Raw genomic sequence first — 23,294 nt, 5'->3', positions numbered from 1 at the left:
GGGGGGGGGGGGAGGAGGAAGCCCATGCACAATTGCTGGTACAGATCATTGACCTCTAACAAAGAATGGGAGATCGAAGAGGCAGAGCCTTTGCACACACAACAACAATTAATTACGGAAAAGGAGAAGGAGGTGTCTATGTGGGTGAAGCAGAACACGCTGAAACTGGGAAAATTATTGGGGGCTGATTTGGGGGGGGGGGGGTAAGATAAGGGAAGGAACATCCTAACTATTACATGATGCAATTCAAACTAGTATCATGGAATGTAAGGGGTTTAAATAGCAGGGATAAAAGGAGGGTAGTCAAGAACATTATGGGGGATTGGAAAGCTGATATTATCTGTCTACAATAAACTAAATTAGAGGGGTTTTTTACAGGATTGATAATGCAACTATGGGGGCGTAGATGGATTAAAATGGCATGTTTGGGGGCAAGTGGAACTAGAAGAGGGATAATGATGCTATGGGATAATAGAATCTGGTAAGGAGGAATACTAGAGATAGGTGCATACACACTTACTTGTAAATTTCAAGCACAACTGTAGGACTTCACCTGCCATATAAAAAGGGGTGTATGCTCCTAATTGCTATGTGGAAAGAAGACTAGTATGGGAGGAAAATGGCTCTATTAGAAGATTAATAGAAGGTCCCTAAGCAGTCTTTGGAGACTTCAACGTGGCCAGATATGTCTCAGGGAAAAGGAACTATGTCAGAAGAACAAAGGGCATGAGGAAGTTTTCTGATTTGATTGAAGATATGAATCTAATTGACCTCCATTTTGGGAAATGCTAATTTCACTTTGTTTAAAGGGGATAAGGGGGAGATAGCCTTGAGAATTGACAGGATTTTGGTGTCTCAAGAATGGGATGACTCTTTCAGCAATCTCAAACAAATTGCAATCCAAAGAATAATGTCAGACCGTTCTCCAATTTTTTTCATTTTTTACAGGGAAAAAGGACAAATATACCCCTGAACTATCATAAATGGTATGTCAATACCCTCAGTTATACTTTAAGGATGTATATTCCCTTACCGTCATTCTTTTGGGTTGTATAAATCCTTGAAACTAACGAACGGACACGTGGCATCATCTGAATGATTTACCCGGTTTTATTTATATTTTTACCCAAAAATTAAAAATCCACCCGATCCACAACCAAAATGGGTGGTGCCAACATCCACTCTTCATTTTCATCAAAAACCATCCCTTTATTCTTCTCAACCCACCACAACCATGGAATCAAGAACTCATTTTTCAAGGAAGAAGATATCTTGTTCACAAAAACTACTCTTTTCTTCACTTTCACTTCAAACATTGTACCTTCCATATTCCATTCAGCTTCAATATGAAACATCCCCTGCAAGTTATGTCAATCGTGTGTCTTTCGAATTCTTTAAATTTGTAGCTTTATGCTTGCTAGCCAAAAGAAAATAAAAAATCTTCATCTTCATTTAGCACAGTAGGAATCTAGGTTATTGGGTGTTTTGTACATCATCTATTTCAAAAAAAAAAATTCAACACCTTTCAATAATAACAAATCGATTTGAGCTTGAAATTTTCGGTTTGATTATAGACCCACTTTAAAGCTTGAAGCTTTGTCCATCAATGGTGGTAGTATTTTCTCAAATCCTTTTAACAATAACAAATCGATTTAAGCTTGAAATTTTCGATTTGAATGTAGACCTACTTTAAAGCTTGAAGTCCATCAATAGTGGTAGTATTTTCTAAACCCCTTTCAACAAATAATAAATTGATTTGAAAAAAAATGAAATTGGTTTTCTTTATTTTGATTGAAATAATATGCTTCTGGGTTTTTTTTATGAGTTTTGGAAAATGAATTGAAGAACATTTTTCCTTTTATTTGATTTTTAATGAAGATGAAAAGCTATGTTTTTTTTATTTTTAGTTTTAAATGTCATGGTATTTTAATTTGGGCCATAGGTGGGTAAATTATAGAAAATGGGTGGGTTTTCAATTTTTTTGGATAAATAAATAAATAAAATCAGGTTAGTTATTTAGATGATGCCATGTGTCAATCTGTTAGTCTTAAGGGTATATACAACCTTAAAGTATAATGGAGGGTATTGACATCATTTATGATAGTTCGGGGATATATTGTCGTTTTTCCCTTTTTTTTATAATCGAGAAATCCGTCTGTGACCCGTCCTTTGGACCAATCAAAGCCTTCTAAACTCGGTGTATAATGGACCCGCCCCTCTACCCTTTTCCACTTAAATACCAAGTTTCGCTTTGCATGGTGTGGGGCCTGAACCTGTGACCTAAGCCACAAATCCTCCACCTTTTGCCACTCGAGCTAGGCCTTCGGGGGCAGACTGTTCTCTAATTGCAATTGAAGAAACCAGGAATCCTGTACAAATTAGACATTGAGAAAGCATATGATCATGTAAACTGGGGCTTTGTTATGGATCTGCTAGAGAAGATGGGATTTGGTCACAAATGGAATGAGTGGATTAAATTTTGCATTTCAAAAGTGAACTTCTCTATACTTATTAATAGTTAAACATCAGGTTACTTTAATTCACAGAGGGGCCTAAGACAACGTGATCCGTTATCACCTTTTTTGTTCCTCTTACTCATGGAGGGACTGAACAACATGACTAAGATAGCATACAGAGAAGGTTGGTTAAGAGGATTTGAGGTTGCCAGAGCTAGAAGAGATAGCTTGATAATAACTCAACTTCAATATGCAAATGCCACACTTATATTATAAGATGCTGAAGAGGAGCATCTCAAAATACTGAGATTGATCTTGGTAATGTTTGAAGGAATGTTAGGTTTACATTGTTAATTGGAGGTAAAGCTTCCTATACCCAATTAATGAAGTGCCAAATATGGAAATCTTAAAAGACAATCTTAGGGGGTGAAGTGGCTTGGATTGGCTTTGGGGGTAACTCTCAAGTCTATGGAAATTTAGAATGGGTGATTTAGAAATGTGAGAAAAAGTTAGAAAGGTGGAAGCCGATATTCATTGGGCAGAAGATTGACTTTGATAAACTCTGTGATTGATGCACTCTCATTCTCCCAATATATCTGACATCATTATTTCTTGTCCCAATAAGAATCATCATGGATTGGATAGCATGAGGAGGAAAATTCTATGGCAGGGGAACAAAGATAGAATGGGTTACCACCTAGTCAAATGGAAGGTAGTGATCAACGAGAAGAGATTTAGGGAAATAGAAATGTTCAAATGAAAAATAGAATCTATGGGGCATAGTAATCAAAGCTGAATATGAGGAGATTGATAACTGGATGACAAAGGAGGTCAGTACTCCCTGCTCCTTATGGTGTTAGCTAAAGGAAATCAATCAAAAAAAATTGTGGAATGAATTCAAAGATAACACCATAATCAAAGTGGCAGATGGAGTTAAAACTATATCCTGGAATGATGATTGGCATTAAGAAAGCTACAATGAGACACTATTCCTAAATATTTGCAGAGTACAATATCAAAACTGTGGACACCACAAGGGTGGAATTTTGTGTTCAGGAGAAACCTCAATGAATGGGAGATACCAAGAGTAAAAGAATTCTTCAACACCATTGACCAATTTAATGGTTTGAAGTCAAGACTAGACATCTTACTGTGGCAGTGAAATAGTAAAGGGACTTTTAAAGTAAATGCAACCTATAGGAAGATGAACCAACCAAATCAGCAAATACTCCAATGGACTTGGAAAAACATTTGGAAAGCCAAAATCACACACAAAGTAGCTTGATTTGTTTGGTTATTGGCTAAGGAAACTGTGTGCTGACACAAAATAACTTGATGAAGAGGGGGATCCCTTTATGTCTCAAATCTTTTTTTTTTTTTTTTTTTTTTGGGGGGGCTGCAGAGTTAGTGGTCCATCTATTCTTACATTGCAAGGTCACAAGTTAAATGCAGAGATTATTCTAAGTCTCAAAAACATATCTTGGTCCATGCCTGGGAAAATCACAGAAGCATTACATAGTTGGGAAGAAGCAGAGTACAGGAACAATTAGAGAACTGTACCTACAATGGTGGACAATATGACAATATGGAAGGAGAGGAACCTTATGGGTCGTTCGGTAGAGTGTATTAGCAAAAATAATGCATGCATTAACTCTATGTATTCGTAATATCTTGTTAGGTACACCTTTTTATGCTGCATTAGTTATGCGTTCTATTGTGTGTTAAGGTGTGCATTACTAATACCATGGATTTCTAGGTATTAGTAAAGCTTAACCCATCGGTAACCCCCTAAAGTTGGCACCATGTTTCACTTAGACACCTCAACTGGCCGATGTTCATTTTAGACACTTTATGTAGGGTTCCGCTGTGTCATTGTGATAGTTTTTGCTTACATGGCATAATGAGTGTGATAAACTCATTGACCGGCACGTGAATGGTTCTTTAGTTAATTTTTAATTATTTATTTTCTTCTTCTTCCCCATTTTTCGGCCACCATTTTGCCCAAGTTAAATTTCATCCATTGTGAATGCAGGTCAAAATAACGGATCTAAAAAATTTCTTTGAACTAACAAAAATCTCCCATTGTCTATCAAGCTATGTTTTAGGCAGAAAAAAAAGGGAGAAAGTGATCATAATTTATTTTGCAAGGGCAAAAACATTACAATGGTACGCAGATTTAGTATTTGGAGAAGACAAGGGGGAGCGTCTGTATGAGGATTTGGGGGGGGGGGGGGGGGCCTACATGAGGTGTCTAAAATGAACATTGTCCAGTTAAGGTGACTAAGGGGGTGTTTGGATTGGCTTAAAAGTTGGTCAAACCTACTTTTAAGTTAGTTTTTGATTTCTGGAAGTGTTAGGCAAATATAAAAAATAACTTAAAATAAGTAAAAAGTTACTTGAGATAAGTTGAGAAGTGTTTGGCAAGGTCAAGAATGACTTAAAATAAGTCAAAAACCAAAAGTAGGTCTCTACCTACTTTTTATTTTGACTTAAAAGTCATTTCAGTTTGACTTTTTATTTTTGACTTAAAAGCTACTTTTTTTAAGTCAATCCAAACGGGCTCTAAGTGAAACATTGTGTCAACTTTAGGGAGCCACCAATGGTTAGGCTTATTAGTAATGCAAAGGTTTTAATGCATGCATTCGCATGGTTAAAGACCTCATTGCCCCTCAAAATGTTTTTTACATCTTTTCCACTATAATTGATGGATATCTTTGTAAATAAATATTTTTATGCAACATGCTATTTTTAATAGGCCTAACCCATCGGTAGTCCCCTAAAGTTGGCACCAATTTTCACTTAGACACCTTAACTAGACTTTGTTCATTTTAGACACCTCACATAAGTTTTCCTTGTGTCATTTTGACACTTTTTGCAGACACATCATAGAGTGTGATCCACTCGTTTATTGGGCGTGAAAAGCTTTTTAAATCAATTTTTAATTATTTTTTCTTCTTCTTCTTCTTCCCCATTTTAGCCTCTATTTTTCAAGCTCAACTCCATCCATGGCGAATGTTTTAAAATTTTAAGAAAAGACCTATTTCAAGATTTTAAATATTGAAATAATCATGAAATTCTTTTTGGAGGAATTTACTATTGTAATATGGAAGTGGATTTGATTTTTCCTCATCCTTCAGTGAGGTTCAAAGTTTGCTTTCACTGTAAGTGCTTTCTTATTTTTTTTTCTAGTTAATTTTAATTATTTCTATTCAATTTTACTATTTTGTTGTTGATTAAGAAGAATGTGAATCCATGACTTAGCTTTATTCTTCTATAATAAAAAGGTTGGTGTATGATTGAGAAGTAGGAGGGGGGGGGGGGGGTTTTTGCTGCAAAATAGTTATTTTGGAGAAGATAATGAGAAGGTTGCAAAATATTTTTTGTTAATTGGTTAAATGTTTTTTTAAAATTATGTGGGCAAAAATACCACATGTCATCGATTCATTGGCTACATTTTATTTTTCTCAAAATTCATTATTTAAGAATGATTTTAGGCACAAATGACAAATGTCGTCATTTAATTGGACACTTTACACGTCATTCGCGAGTGCATTACACACACATTACATATTTTTGTTGATTGTAAAGAAAGTGTCGAAATGACACAACAAGACCTTACATGAAGTGTCTAAAATGAATAATGTCTAGTTAGAGTGTCTAAGTGAAAGTTAGTGCCACCTTTAGGGGGCCACCGATGGGTTAGGCCTTTTTAATACACTAAATCAAACAATGTTGTTAGAACAACATATGTGTATATATAGTAGGTAGTTTGATTTACTCCTATTTTAATTAGGTATTGATTTGTGTTGATTGGATATGATTTCCTTAGGACATGTATACTTAGTTATATAAACTCCAATAGCTTGTGAAAAGAATCAAAGCTTAGTTCTCTCTCAAACTCTTGTTCTCTCACGAGGTATAAAAACTTTCTTTAGTGAAAAAACAAGAATATTTCAAGTCCAACGACATTACGTGTAAAGACAAAGTTGGGAGTTGGTTTGAATGGGTGGAACGCAGCCAACGTCGGATAAGAAGAGTGGAAATTAGCATTAAAGTCCTGAAATGGTTAGTTACAGTATTTATTGAAGCTTCCAAAGTGCAGGGGAGGACAGTTAAGAGGTGGAACATGAAGGACCAATTTGCAAAGTTCTATTGCACTCTCAAATACAATGAGAGCGGGAGATACATCAGTTTTATAGCATTACAAGGTCAAAACAAATCAGTCATAATTACTCCAGAATCTACATTCAAAGGAGGTTAGGGGAATATAGCTCACAAGATTGCTGGGTTTATTTATGAACCAGACAAAACACAGGGGATAACAGTAAAGGACAACAAACAACTCCGCAGGTCCTACAAAGAAGCTTTATTCCGTGAGAGATGGGTGATGGAGGCAACGGAGAAGGCAGAGATACAAAGCACACCAAACAGAGTAAGGATCACAGGAGGCAAATCGCAATCAAAAAAGGTCCTCTTGAACAAATGCTTAGTAGGGAAATTCCAGTGCCAAACGAATGAAAACCCTAACCTGAACGATGTAAGAAGATGGGCTTGTAACTCTTGGAAGTCGGCGATAGAAGTCAAAGTGTATGCCATGAACAACGGCCATTTTATGTTTGAACTACCGTCAAGACTAGCAACAGAGCATGTCTTGACAGGCCAATGGACCTGGAAGAAGATGAAGCTGGAACTTGAATGGTGGAAACCAACAACTGGTTGCTGGCCGGCAAAGGTAAGGAGAGATTGGGTATGGATCAGACTGCTAGGTTTACCTATGAATCTATGGTCGCAGAAGGTTTTCAAAGAGATCGGTAACCTATGTGGAGGCTATATCGAGATGGAGGAGGAGACCTCTCTCAAAAAACATTTTCATTGGGCTAGAATAAAAGTACAAGGCGACGGCGAACGGATTCCCAGATAAGTAGAAATAACCTACAATGATTTCACTTTACACCATTCCAGTGTGGTGTGAAGCTCCGGTCACCGTGAAATTTTCAGAGAAGAGGAGAGAGGAGAAGGGAAAATACCCAGCAGTCAATACCCATGATCAGCTTTTGCAGATAACAAAGGAGGTAATAACAGCGAAAAAGGTGGATGGGCACGTGGGGTCTTCTAGTGAGGGGTCTCTCATGCAAGTGGGCCTGAGATTTAAAAGGGGAGAATATAATGTTTATAGCAGACAAAAACTAGGTCAAACAAAAGTGGGCCCAAATTTGGGCCCAATTCTTTTGGACCCAATTGCTGGAGAAAAGGCTAGAGCCCAACCTTTACAAATCCCTTCAGAAGACATTTTTAACATTGAGAAAGTAGCAAATCAAACAAAGGAAAATAAAGCTCAAAGCCAGATTACACCATGGAATAGGGACGATGGGGAACTGGAAGTTGCGAGACATATGGTAGACATGCCTGGAAAAATAAGGAAGAATTGGGGGAGAAAAGTACAGCGATAATGGTACAATCATTGGAAAACGAGAATACAAATGGAGGAGCAGAGGATGTTATCCCACTGGGTATCCAATTCCCAAAGGAAGACTACAACACACTGAGCACCTCAGAATGGATACAACAAAATATAATCAAACTGAGCTCGGAATTTGGGGTTAGTTTCAAAGGATGTGAGGAGAGGGCGAAGGAATTATTGATGAAAATTGACGGTAATAAGTGAGAAAGTAAGGGGAAACAGAGTGAACAGTCAACATGCAAGAAGAAAGGGCAATTGGAACTAAAGAACCTACAACTAGATTCTAAGTTTCATAGCAATGGCTCTAGAAGTAAAGGGGCATATTTGTCCATCATGGATCAATGAATTTAAACATTGTTTCCTGGAATGTGAGGGGACTGAATTGTGGGAAGAAAAGGTGTATGATCAGGAATATGTTAAGAATCTAGAAAGTAGATGTTGTGTGTTTTCAAGAGACAAAACTGGAGGGGGAGATTGCAAACATAGTTAAAGAAATTTGGGGTAGTAGATGGGCAGATTATGTGCAACTAGAAGCTAGTGCAACTAGAAGCTAGTGGGACTAGGGGAGGCATACTAATTATGTGGGATAAAAGAATATGGGAAGGGGAAGTAAGTAGTGTGGGAGAATACTCAGCTTCATGTTGTTTCTCTGGCAAAAAACCAGGATTTTAAATGGCACCTAACTGGAGTCTACGCCCCAAATGACAGAGTTGAAAGGGAAGAAACTTGGTGGGAAGTGGGGGCAGCTAGAGGTCTATTTACAGGTCCTTGGGTCTTATGCGGGGATTTCAATACAGTGAGATATCCTTCTGAGAAGTTCAACTGCAGTAGAATCAGCAGGTCATTAATGACAGATCTTTCAGAGTTCATTGAAGACATGGAATTAATGGACTTAGACTTAGCAGGGGGAGAGTTCACATGGAGGAAAGGTGAAAGACATTCCACAGCAGCAAGACTAGACAGGTTCATGATCTCTGAAGATTGGGATACAAAATTCAGGAATATCAAGCAGTCTATTCTGCAGAGAATTGTCTCTGATCATTCCCCATTGATGCTACAATGTGGAGAATGGGGGTCAACCAAATCATATTTCAAGTTCGAAAATTGGTGGCCGACTACAAAAGGTTTCAATGACAGAGTAAAGGGATGGTGGGGGTCTTTTCATTTCCAAGGAAAACCAGATTTTATACTGGTAGCAAAGCTGAGGGCATTGAAAGAAAAGTTGAAACAGTGGAGCAAGACCAGTCAGGGGAATCTGAAACAACAAAAGCAACTTGTACTCAATCAATTAGCAGAAATTGAAAGGATATAGGATCAGAGAATTTTAGAGGAAGGGGAGATAATTTCCATATTAGCTCTTACCACTAAGTTGGAAGAAATAGTCAAAAATGAAGAAACAGCATGGAGACAGAGATCTAGGGCAGTTTGGCTTAGACAAGGGGACAGGAATACCAATTTCTTCCACAAGGCAGCAAATTCACACAGAAGAGTCAACACTAATGATAAAATCAAAGTCGGGGAAGAGTTACTAACTGAACCTGCTGAAATTCAAAGAGAGATCACTGAGTACTATGAGAATCTATACTCTGAAACTGAGGATTGGAGGCCAGAGTTGGAAATGAGGGAGTGTCCTATGATTGATGAAGATGACAACAACCAACTGATGGCCCCCTTTACAGCTCAGGAAATTTTAGAATGCATCAAAGCATGTGCAGGGGACAAAGCCCCTGGCCCGGATGGCTTTTCAATGGCTTTTTTTAGACATTGTTGGGATATCATCAAAACAGAATTGGTTGCAGCAGTTCAAAACTTCTATGTGGAAGGAGTGTTTGAAGAGAGTATAAATGCTACTTTTGTGACTTTGATACCTAAGAAGATAGGGGCAGAAGAACTTAATGAATTTAGACCAATAAGTTTAGTGGGGGGAGTTTACAAGATAATTGCAAAACTTTTGGCTGAAAGACTAAAGAAGGTGATGCATAAGCTTGTGAACAAAGCAACAAATGGCCTTTATCAAGAGCAGGCAAATCATGGATGCAGTGTTGATAGCCAATGAATGTGTTGATTTCAGGAAAAAGGATAAACAACCAGGGATCCTATGCAAGCTGGATGTCCAGAAGGCATATGATCACCTGAATTGGAACTTTTTGATGAAGAAGAAGCAGAGGATGGGTTTTGGTCAAAGATGGTTAAAGTGGATCAGACATTTGCATAAGCTCAGTGAAAATTCTCTATTCTGATCAACAGAAACCCATGTGGGTTTTTCCCATCAAACAGGGGTTTGAGGTTTGAGACAAGGGTACCCCCTATCTCCTTTTCTTTTTATCTTGGCTATGGAGGGGTTGAGCAACCTATTCCAGACTGCAAGAGCATATGGTTGGATTAGAGGTTTCAAAGTGAGGGAGAATACAAGAAACAATCTAGAGATCACTCATCTATAGTATGCAGATGACACATTAGTATTTTGTGGAGCTATAAAGGAGCACATGCTAATTTTGAGAGTCATTTTAAATATTTTTGAGGCTGTGTCAGGTTTGCACATAAACTGGAACAAGAGTTTCATTTATCCAGTAAACACAGTATCAAATATTGAGGACTTAGCTTACAAGCTTGGAGGGAAAGTAGGTGAACTACCAACAACCTACTTGGGAATGCCTTTGGGGGCTAAGAGCAAATCAAGTGGAATATGGAGTGGTGTAATTGAAAAAGTGTGAAAGGAAGCTCGTGAACTGGAAGTGTCAATATCTATCCTCAGGTGGCAGACTAGCTCTAGTTAACAATGTCTTGGATGCCTTCCATCATACATGATGTCAATATTCCCTATACCAACCAAAGTAACCAAGAGGTTAGATGCAATTAGGAAGAACTTTCTATGGAAAGGCAGTGAAGATAAGAAGAAGTATCATTTGGTCAAATGGGAGGAGTTGTTAGTTAGCAAGAGAGGGGGTGAACTTAATATCAGAGATCTAATGTACGCAGAATAAGAGCTTGATGATGAAATGGTTGGAAATTTGCCTCACCAGAAGTATCTCTATGGAAGGAAGTAATAACAACAAAATATGGCATGGAGGACAAATGGATGACAGAGGGGGTGACCAGCCCTTATGATTGTAGTGTATGGAGATCAATCAGGAACTTATGGCTACTGGTCAAAGATAGAACAAAATGTAAGGTTGGTAATGGAGAAAAAGTGGCCTTCTGGAATGACATCTGGTGCGGACAGGAGACACTCAAACAAGCATTCCCTAAGCTACATAGTCTACGTCAAGCATAGGAAGCATCAGTGGCAGACTTATGGACAGGACAAGGGTGGAATTTACATCTGAGAAGAAACTTAAATGACTGGGAAATAACATCCATAGCAAGATTTCATGACACAATGGCTAGGGCTACCAATCTAACAGAAGAGCAAGATAGACTGATATGGAAAGGGGAGAGGAAGGTAGAGTTCACTGTAAGATCTGCATATCGAGAATTGACACCTATTGAAGAGCAGCAAGTAGGATGGCCTTGGAGGATGATCTGGAGAACAAAAATCCCATACAAGGTGAATTATTTCACATGGATTTTGGCAAAGGAGGAAGTCTTGACACACGAAAACTTGAACAAGAGGAAACACAACCTTTTCTCTAGATGTTATTTATGCGAAGAATAGGTGGAGACAGTCAACCATCTCTTTTTACACAGCAAATGGACAGATCAATTATGGCAGATGTTCATTCACAAGAGGAAGATAGAATCACAGAAGTTCTAAAATGCTGGAATAGTGATGGAAATGTAGGAAAAAAGGAGGAGAGATGGAGGATTGTCCCAGCATGCATTGGTGGACAATTTGGAATGAAAGGAATCAAAGATGTTTTGAAGGAAAGAACAACAATATTCAGAAGATAAAGATAAACTGCCTAGGTCTTTATTATTTTTGGTGTAAGCAAGTCTTTATTTATTCTGAAGATGTTTCTAATGTTATTGACTGGCTGTAACTAGAAGATCTTAGGGTTGTTGTAAGTATAAATTTTTGGAGGGGAACTACACTTTGATGTAGTATAGCTGTGGATATATAGAAGTAAATGTTACCTTTCTCAAAAAAAAAATGTCAATTTTCAATTTTTTTTTAAAAAAGATAAAACTATCAACTTTTAAAATTGAAAAGACGGTAAACAATAGTAAAATTGAATAAAACATCTACATTTACACATAAAAATTGCAATTGCAAGTTGTAATTTTAGTATGTATGCAATTTTATAAATTGTTCAAAATACAAATAGAACCACACAAATATATATATATATATATATATACATATCAACAAATTATACATCCAATTAAGATCACAACCGTCATGTGGTGATATATTTGCCCTTTTAATTAGTTAATGTTAAACAACTCACATTTCAAATATTGTATTAATTTGTATTGGATTTATTTAGCAACAAACAACTCTCTCTAAAAAAATTTGTAAGCTAATTTATTTAAATAAATCTACTAGTACAAATATAAAACATAAAATGAAGAATATAAACAAAATAATTAAAATGATTTGAGGGATAATTTTTGTCTTTACATAGACTTATCCCATGGTATTATATCCCATGTATTACTAATACCTCCATTACCATGTAGGAGGTATAACTAAACCATGGATTAGTTATACATAGGCTCAAATTCCTACCAAACATAGTATTAAATAATACCATGCATAATACATGGACTATTTGTTTTAATGCGGCCTATCAAAAGACCCCCAAGTGTTGTGGCACGAAGCAGTGCAAAAGCAGAGTACGGATCTATGGCTCATGGAATCTGTGAGATGATTTGGCTTAAGAAAATGGAGGAACTAAGAAGACCTATGACTCCACTGATGAAGCTATATTGCGCCAATAAAGCTGCCATAAGCATTGCCCACAATCCAGTTCAATATGATAGAACAAAATATATTGAAGTGGATAGATATTTCATCAAGGAGAAGCTCGAAGAAGGAAGCCTGGGCTTTCCATTTGTGCTGACTGATCAGCAAACAGCCGCTGTTTTTATTGTGTGGTTGTTTGAACCGAGATTTGAAGGTCTTGTAGGTAAGTTAGGCATGTTAGATATCTACATGCTAACTCGAGGGGGAGTGTTGAGTTGTATTATCTGATTCTGATCACATGGAATCAAATCAGATCAGATCAGATAAGTTGAAAAGTTTCAGATCTTTTAGGGATTACTTTAGATTAGAATTATCCCTTAGTTCTGGACTACCTAGAATCGAGGATTATTTCATTCTTTATTGATTTGTTTTCTCCTATAATTTGTATACTCTTCGAATGAATAGAATGTACTATTCTGATGCCAAAACGTTCACTATTTCAAATGTACAAATTAATTTTTTAATACCCTCAAACACTCTCCTATTTCTCTGCCTCCATCCCATTCCCTTTGTCTGGCCTCTGCATCTCCTTGATATCTTCTTATCAAATACTCCCTCCATATCAAAATAAGTAGTGTTTTTACTTTTCACTATGATTCAAAATAGTGGTGTCTCATAATATCAAGATGGCATTGATTTTTTTCTTCCAATTTTACCGTTACTTAAATAAATGCAATTTTACATTACCAAGAAACCAGTAAAGAGATACTCTTTTTCAATACAATTGATTAAGAGTAAATTAGTAAAAACACTTCTTACATTCTAGGAGTGAGTAATTTTCTTAAGGGTGTGCCTGAACTAAAAACACCAGCTATTACGAAACGGAGGGAGTAATGCCTCTTGTTTACTGTTCAATAGAAATAAGAATGTTCAAGAAATGAAGCATGACATAATTACTCTAAATATGACCTTAGAATGATATACTTGGTAATTAGTAGGAGTACAAACATAACAAGCATACCACTGCCAAAATGACAATTTCAATTCGTAATTAGTCACACCTGAAGCACTGATTTCAGGATTAAGCTGCAGTCATTTAATGTACAATCCATCAAGTAAATCACTGGAAACTTCAGGATCGCATTTCTCACCTCATCTGCCACAAATTTAACAACTCATCAATAAAACAAAGGATACTTAAGTAAAGCAAACCCAAGCATGTTGCCACAATAATTAATCAACATTGCTTTATACCGCAACCAAGATTTCGGCAAAGATGTGCACAATAACACTGAAAGGATGAGATATAGCCAAGCTTTTGCACTAACTTGATTAATTTGTGATGCAGGATATCACCTGAACAAACTAAATGGTTTGTTCCAATTTTATGTTAATTATTTTCTTTCATATGACCTAAGAGCGAGGATAGACATGGCTACAAATAGCTTCTCAACTTTAAAGAAGTACGTATCACACTTGTTTAGTAACTTCTAGTAGAAAATAGGTCTTTTCTACGATGAGACGAAATCATGCGGATTTTATGTTTTAAATGATATGATAATTTAAAGCAACTTTTTTTTTGATAGAAGTGTTTAGAACTTTAACATTATACATGCTTACAATCATAATCTTAGACCTAGTTTTATATAAAAATAGAGCATCTTATAAAAAATTAGATTATAAGTTGGCTGGAAACCCAAAGAAGAGCATGGGCTGAACTTCTTACCTCCATTCAACGACGGTTTCTGAGTCTTAAACCTACTCCTCAGGGTTCTATTATACCCCTTGATTGCACGGTATACTTCACGAACAACCAGTTCCATCCTCTGGCAAAAACCACACCACCTATTGCTGAAAAGAACTAAAATATCCCTATCTCGAGAACTACCAGAATTTTTGGAATCAGACTGATTATAAAGGACCAGCTCATTGAACATATGCCCCGTCACTCGAGGGATAGAATCAGCCTCATGAAAATCCAGATTAACAAATGGTGGAATTGGAGCCTCCCTAATGGTTGGACCTACATGCTCAGACTGTTTATATGGGTTAAGACTTCCATTGAGAAAGCTATCAAGAAATTCAGATAGCAAAGTGCAGCTGAAATCTTCTTGCTCACTTAAAACATAGTGTTGCGGTGAAGCAGGATCAATAAGTACCACAGATGGTATTTTTGAACCTGATGTCAGAGCTATAAGACGTCTATAGTGACCATCGAGATAATAGAAGGAACCTCTGAAGTTTTTGTTTTCCTTCTGCTCATTCAGCTCCTTGATTGTTTCCTCTACAGTAGGGCTATTAGCAACCTTCTTCATATCATCATAACCAAATTTTACAGATATTTGAGAACTTTCATATTCAAGGAAATTCTTCTCGTCATGTTGTTGAGGCAATTCAGTATTAATAGGGTTTGATTGTTTGATGTGCTTCTCGTCCTCAACATGCAGCATCCGATCCGTACCTGAATCAGTAGGTTCTTCTGGAATACCTTCGAAAGGACAATGTTGATCTGACTGAAGTTCTGTGAGCACCAATACTATCTCAGAATACTTTGGGCAAACATGAGAAGACTTGGCTTCATTTGATTCAGATTGTTCATTGTATTGCTTCCCCAAAATGGTATCTCCAAGCAACATTATTTTTCTATCTGGATCAATAATACCTTCAGAAACACCTTCCACAAGGATCTCTGAAACCTTGTTTGACTGAAATTCTGTTTGACCTGGTAAAGCTTCAGCAGTTTTGATGTCAAAATCTTCAGATAAAAGTTGAAATCCTGCTTCTTTCGCAAGCGAGCTCAATTTCACTTCCTTCTTTTGCTGAAGTGCATATGTCAAGATTTCATGCAATGTACTGCCTTCTAAACCTGAAACCAGATCTTTTAGGATGAATTGTTTCCCCTGATTCACTACAACAACTGACATCTTGTCTTTGATATTTATCTTTTGAGATGCTGTCAGCAGCCCCACTTTAGGGTGTCTGGAGGTACTACTTGATGCTTGAAAAGCCTTAAGAGATGTCTTTTGTGATCTGAATGCTTTTGGTTCACTCATTTCATTTGACATCTGAACTTTCAGGGCAAACTCTCTAAAAGAATCAAGAGCCTTCCTGCTTTTTTCTCTAATCTTCAACGAGTCGGATGATCTATCAATAAAAAGAACAACAGATGGCTTATTTGCTGGAAGAGCATTCTCAAGATCATCATCATCCTCCAGCTGCATAGTAGGATGTCAATGAATCAATATAGAATGATAGATAAATGAACAGACAGAGCAACCACATCAGCACAAAGAAAATTATCTGATCATCATACATATAAAAAAACTGATGCCAAGCATTATCTGCTTGGACCCTGACTTAAGTAGTTTCTCCTTACATTAATTTGTTAGCTGTGATGATTGACTAGAATTCAACAGGTCATTAATACCCATAGTTCTATCCAAAAGAAAGTTAATATCCATAGTTCTATAGTTTCTAGTTTTTCGTTTGGCTTCCCTCAATCTTCCTTTCCAACTATAGCCTTGCTAGTCAAAACTTCATCTCTCTGCAACACTGTCCTCCGTTCTTTCCCAGAATTGTCTCCTCCTCCTTTTTCTTTTTCTTTTTTTGAGAAGGTAACACGTATATTATAAAAACAAGGAACTACACCAATGGTGTATTCCAGTAATTACTACAATAGCAGTCAATAAAGCAAAACCTACCACTTATCTACTCATAAGTAATTTAAAACACAAGGAGTGTCCTCAGCTTCTAAAGGATATTCATTTTTACACCTAAAGTAGAAAAGCCCTAGACAGTTCATCTTTAAGATCTGAAAAGTACAGCTCTTATCCTCAAAACTCCTCTGATTCCTCTCCCTCCAAATAGTCCACCATTTGCAATCTGGGACGATCTTCATCTATTAGATAAATAATTTGTTTCCTTCTCCTATTAGGTAAATAATTAGTTGATTATGGGAAAATCTCTACATACAAGCAATATATCAAAAAGTAAACAATCTACAACATAATATGATTTTCAACGAATGACACTCAATCTTCTGTACAAACCGAGTGCTACTGTACATAGACGTTCTCTATTCCGTCAAAGTTCTCCTATTTCTTTCCTTCCACAAGATCCACATGAGTGCCAATGGTGCAAGCCACAGTCTTCGACTACTCTTCCTTCTTCTAAATTCTAACTAGAGAGTGCCTCCTTCACTGAGCCTGGCATTTCCCATTGCAACCCGAACCATCTCAAATCTCACATCACAAACAAGTTGCTACCTGACAATGTAGGAGGAGGGTGGTCCAAATATTCACCAAAACATCTGCACACAAAGCACCAGCTAACATATGTAGTCCTCCTTTTTGTCAAATTCTCAGCTATCAAGATTGCTCCTTTGCTCTAGCCAAGTGAAAAAGCTCTGGGATCCAAACCGATAAGTCAGGGAAAGTCATTTCTTCCCTCACCAAGAGCTTATGATAATATGATTGTACTAATAATGATCCATATCTTCCCATCCCATAATCCCCTCCTCCCATCAATTTTCATCTTATGGTCTTTGGAGTTGTTACAAGTATTGGAACACCAACTTGTGATTATAATTTATATCTAACTGATTTGCTCTTCTTTTTTCTTATGAATCCCCAAGTGGAGAAGCTTAAACACCAAGACAACATATTCCAAGCTGCTTGTGTCCTGAAAATTAAGGCATGTTGATTACACAAAATGAAACACTCTATCTTCTAACTCAAGGTTCTATCCAATTTATTAGCCGAGCGTTTTTTGATGTTTGGGACTACTTTTAGCCACATTTTTTCAGTCTTCTCCTTGATACAGAGTGATTAAGGATGTATTTATAAGACAACTCACACGTCCACAACTTAGCCTTCTCTTAAACTGTTGAAGCTTTTCTAACAAAACTAACAAAAAGGTAGCATACAGCCCTCTGTACTTTCAAGAATAAGTGTTTTACATATGCAAATATTACAGACATAATAGGGCTCCAACAAAGTTGTCTCCATGCCCACCTACAACGGTACTAAATAATAAGTATATGATTGGAAAATAGATTTTTTAGCTGTTCAGGAAATGAATGAAGAAGCACTTTTTTCCTACATTACATATATATGTGTATTTTTTTCTTCTTTGCACCTTTTTTAACTAAAGTCCGGTTCTTTGCGGTTAAAGCCCAATAGATTTGGAGCACTTTTTAACGTTTTTCACTTTAACAACACTGTTTTCAAACCCCACATCCTCTACCCACCTCCCCAAGCGATTCTCTAGGAAATTCCAAGTCACCCACATTCATAGTAGTTCAAGTCACATACTCGCATAATCCATTTTCTCTTCACAAAAATTCCCTTCGAGCTGGCACAAAAGCAAGAAATCGGCTTTTCTGTTATCAATATCTCTACACGTGATTCGGTGAGACCTAAAATTTCTCCATATTCTTTTCTTTCTAGAAACAAGGATAAAAAGATTTGATTGACTATATATATTTTAATTTTTCTTCAGCATTTGAGTTGATGTACTAAACCAGATTAAAGGAAATTCCGTAACTATTCCAAAAATGGAAAGTTCGACAAAACTGCTATTTATTTTTTTGGACATTGGAAGCAGTTACTAATTCATGATCTGGCATGTACATAAGAAAGGAAATTTGTGATTTGACTTTTCTAAATGAGAACTGTTGAAGATATAACTAACTAAATAAGAGTGTGTCCTCTGTAGCCACTTAAACTTTTAGAGAATATGGTAGAGATCCTGCAATCAAATCTGATTGCCAACTTTCATTGATAGAATTTTAATGTGCTTGGTTCAACAAAACAATTAGGCCCGCACATGTGAGGACATGTTAGAGATATATTTAAGTAAATAAAAGTATATCCTCTAAAACAACTTAAGCTTTTAAATGAGATGGTCACACATTTCCACAAAAAACACATTAATTGATTAAAAAGAGATTTCCCAAACATAGGAAGTAGACGAATCAATCTCACTAAAGTACGAGTAAAAGGCTACCAATGTAGCTCGGCGTTGTGTAAAATTTGAAGATAAAGTACAAAAGTAGAGAGGAAATTTTTATGCCCAATTTCAGAGAAAAAAAATACTTCCCCAATTAAAAGAAAAAAAATCAAATGAGATCTTGAAGATTTAATAGTTTGCCAGGAAACCTCTGCATAAAGGATGTACAAGTATGGTAGAGAATCCACATGGGAAAAGCGAACAATTAACTAGACTATCATGAGTAATACCCCCACTAAAGGAAAATTCAAATGTGTAACTAGGAAAATCTAGAGAGTGCGATTTTATAAAAAGTAATCAAGAATCCAAAACACAAGTTTCTAATCATTTACGCAAAGCCAAATGATCCATTAAATTGCTGGATCAACATAAGGACCAAGGAAGCAACAAAAACTTGCCTCTGCAACTGGCCAAGCTTGAATCTTGGCAAAAGCTTTGAGATCATCACCTTCTTTGAGAACCTTCAAACAACTGGGGCATCCAGCAAAATGCAATGTCACCAACCATGATCCAGAATCCTTAACGTTCAATGATGAAAGCAACGCTCTATCATGAACCACACCAAATTTTAGCCTTTCAGGAAGAAGAAATAAGTCTCTCGAAACTGTCAAAAACTTTGATAAGAATGATTTAAAACGTCGGAATTCATCAATTTTACAGGAATCCCCACTATTAGGACTTGTATTATCAGCCCCAAGGAAAGCACTACGGTTTGCTGAGGTAAACTCACTAAGCCAAGGCATGTCACTACACAGATTGTCAACACCACAATCCATCTTCGCATTTTCCATCCCCTATTATTAGAAACAAAAAAGGCAAAGTCATTAAGTAATATGTATTTCACCAAGTCAAACAACAGTTTTGTAGTCATAAGCAATAAGAAGCTACCATCTGCCACCTGATTTTCAGTCTCTTTAGCTGCAATTGTTCCATTAAACTGTTCGTGAAATCCTGTTTCAGAATAAGAGAGTTATGTTATTGATGCATTCATCAGGAAACAATATTACAGATACGATAATTAATACGACAAATAATGATTAATATTTTCTGAATTATTTTGTTAGTCGAATAGAACTTCCCCCAGTGGATTAGGATTCATATTATTTCAGTTTTATAGGACTTTTGTTATTTCTAATCTATTAGGACTCTTGCTACTGTATACCTCCATTTAAGAGAGTTGACGTTACTAATTGTGAGAAATATAGGAGAAGAATATTATTGAATTGTTGTCGTGTCTACATTATTACATTGAGATCCTATTTATAGACACTAGAATACAATCATTTACCAAGTAGGATACTATTTACTTTTCCTATTCCTATTCTAAATAGGATTGTATAAACCTATTCCTATTCTAATAAGTTTGTGTAAACCTATTCATATTCTAATAGGATTGTGTAAACCTATTCATATTCTAATAGGACTGTATAAACCTATTCATGTTCTAACACTCCCCCTCATGCTAGTGCATACAACTCATGTACCTAGCTTGTTACATATGTAATTAACACGAGGACCAATGAGGGGCTTGGTGATATATCTGCAAGTTGATCAGTCGACTTCACAAATTGACTGTCAATCTCAATGTGCTTGTCTTGTCTTCTCATTAAATACTGGATTTGATGCATAATGTCAGTCAATCTCAACGTGCTTAATCTTCTCATGAAATACTGAATTTGATGCATAATGTCAGTCGATCTCAATGTGCTTAATCTTCTTATGAAATACTGAATTTGATGTATAATGTCGATGAAACACAGAGTGATAAAATTACAGTGTTGAAACTTCCCAAACCAAGCTTGCAAAGACTATTTCAGACCACAGAGTGACTTACGTAATCAACATACAAGGCTACTAAACTCCCCCCGAGTAACAAAATTAGGTGGTTGCTCCATATAGACTTCTTCACAATGCAGCGGTCATAGTAAGTGCTCAAAATCTAGTATAAAGTATTGGATCATGTTGGAATCAATAAATGAGTCGATATTAAACAAGTCACTGAAAAACTGGCCGAAACATGCTCATATGCCAGAGTATTAGATTTGATGGCTAAAAGTGGTCACAATCTAAGAAATAAAATTATATGGGTGGGGTCGGAATGATGTCACGACCCAACTAGAAAATAAAAATTATATAGGATAGTTCGAATTGATGGAACGACCCCATTGAAAAAGAGAAATAATATAAGCAAGGTCAGAATGATGGCACGATCCTACTGAAAAATAAAAATTATACGGGTAGGGTTGGAATGATGGCACAACCCTACTCAAATCATATTTGAGGAGTCACCGGAAAGATGAATGGAACTATGCAAATCAAATCTGAGGAGTCACTGAAAAGACACATGATGCTACGCAACTCAGATATGAGAACACAGTTCGAAAAAATCCACGGTACTACACACCCTTCGGGGTGGCCTAGTGGTTTGGGCTTGGGACTTCCATGTTGGAGGTCTCAAGTTCGAAACTCTTTGCCACTGAAAGCAAGGGGTTTGCCTTCTGGGTCGAGTTCGTCGCACCGAGCTTGCCTAGTGCGGGTTACCACTCCTATGTGGTTTGCGAGCTATTGCATAGGAGCGGAGGCTTTACCCTGTGCTCACCCAAAGGGTAGCGGCTGCGGGTTTTCCTTGTCATCCAAAAAAACAATCCATGGTACTACACAAATTAAATATGAAAAGTAGTCCAAAGAGATGCACAGTGCTACACAAATCAGATATGCAAAAAAGAGGTAGTCACCAGAAGGATAGCACGGTGCTACACAAATTATATATGAAGAAGTAGCCACTGGAATGATGGCACAGTGCTACACAAATTAAATATGAAAAAGTAGTCACCAGAAAGATGGCATGGTGCTACAAGAATTAGACATAAGAAAGTAGTCTGGATGGCACGGTGTTACACAAATTAGATATGAGAAAATAGTCACATGAAAGATACATGGTGAAAAAGTAGTCACCGGAAAGATGACACAGTGCTACAAGAATTAGACATAAGAAAGTAGTCACCGGAATGATGGCACGATGCTACACAAATTAGATATGAGAAAATAGTCACATGAAAGATACATGGTGACCCAACTTTTGCTAACATAATCATTGGCCAGACGGGCAGCATATATGAGTGCCACCTGCCGGCAGCGGAAGCTCTTTGATTTTCTACCAAGATCGTAGAGGCTCTGATACCATGTGAGAAATATAAGAGAAGAATATTATTGAATTGTTGTTGTGTTTACGTTATTACTTTGAGATCTTTTTTATAGACACTAGAATACAATCATTTATCAAGTAGGATACTATTTACTATTCCTATTACTATTTGTATTCATATTCCTATTCTAAATAGGATTGTATACACCTATTCCTTTTCTAATAGGACTGTATAATCCTATTCATGTTCTAACAGGCTCATGAGGGGAGGTTTGTCCAAGTCCATATAAGGAAACCAAATTCCCATCTCTCTACCAATGTGGGACTTCTTAACACTCCCCCGCACGCCCAAACCTCAACTGGAGCGTGAACATTTCTAAATGGGGCCCAACATCGGTGAACAATAAATTGGGATGGGCTGACTCTGATACCATGTAAAGATATGGCACCTAGGCCTAACTCAACCTCAAAAGCTAGCTCATGCGGGGAGGTTTGTCCAAGTCCATATAAGGAGACCAAATTCCCATCCCTCTACCGATGTGGGACTTCATAACACTAATAAAACAAGTTGGATTTTATCAAGTTACAGAGATTCAAAACTTTCTCAAACAAGTTCCCAAGTCTGTAATTCCCTGAATGAATTCCAAAATTCAGAAATCATAGGCAGGTCAAGAAACAAGAACAAGGGCCTCCATAATTTGTCTCCTCTTAAGAAAATCCATTTGATAAACATCGACTAGCTTTCCCATCACGATTTCATTCTTTATATTAAGATCTTGGACATAAATGTGACGGAGTCGATACACTTTGGCTATAGCCTATTGCCCCTTTGGCGACCATCCGTGGTTTGAGGTCCGTGTTTTACACCCCTTAGCTTTGGGAGGCTCTTATTGATTACTTGGAGTTATTCGCGGTTAGAGGTCAGATCTATGTCTTCTCTGGCTCTAGACTCACCAGGATTCATCCTCAATAGACTTAGTAGGCGTTTGGCCATGCGATACCATATCACGATATGGTATCGTGAGATGGAATCAGCGTTTGGACATGCGATTTTACGTTGATTCCATCTCATGATTCCATATCATGAGAGGTGATACCATATTCTCCAAAAACCATGATATGGAATTATATGGTGATTCCATATCATGATTTGAGATATTTTAATACAATAATTGATCCATGAGTTTATATTTTGTTAAAACAACCCCACATTTATATCTACTAACCATTTGTTTCATATGTAAATAAATTTATAATCACATCATTACTTTTTAAAATTTATTATTCTCACCGACATAAAATTTATTATTCTCACCAACATATAGTCACTTTAACTCACACCTCACGATTGTGAAACTTTTCAACATTCACTTGAAA

The 23,294-nt window shown here is 36.8% G+C and overlaps 1 protein-coding gene across 4 annotated transcripts in view; it reads right to left on the bottom strand.

The window, feature by feature from the left end:
• Nucleotides 1-23,294, bottom strand: part of LOC102605046 (uncharacterized) — a 55,751-nt gene that overhangs the window by 15,823 nt on the left and 16,634 nt on the right. For 3 of the 4 annotated variants that reach the window (XM_006345252.2, XM_015307781.1, XM_006345251.2), the window contains exons 3-6: nt 19,671-19,723; nt 19,171-19,566; nt 14,490-15,978; nt 13,825-13,919 (exon numbers count right to left, since the gene is read on the bottom strand). In XM_006345252.2, coding sequence (XP_006345314.1) covers nt 13,825-13,919; nt 14,490-15,978; nt 19,171-19,566; nt 19,671-19,723 — 2,033 coding nt within the window. Of the gene's footprint in view, nt 1-13,824; nt 13,920-14,489; nt 15,979-19,170; nt 19,567-19,660; nt 19,724-23,294 lie in introns of all 4 variants that reach the window. The other variant, XM_015307780.1, reaches the window with a different exon arrangement.

This window comes from Solanum tuberosum, unplaced genomic scaffold, assembly GCF_000226075.1.
Source record: "Solanum tuberosum cultivar DM 1-3 516 R44 unplaced genomic scaffold, SolTub_3.0 scf00066, whole genome shotgun sequence".
NCBI lineage: Eukaryota > Viridiplantae > Streptophyta > Magnoliopsida > Solanales > Solanaceae > Solanum > Solanum tuberosum.
The sequence above is the reverse complement of the archived record's forward strand: the minus strand, read 5'-3'. Positions and strand labels throughout refer to the sequence as shown.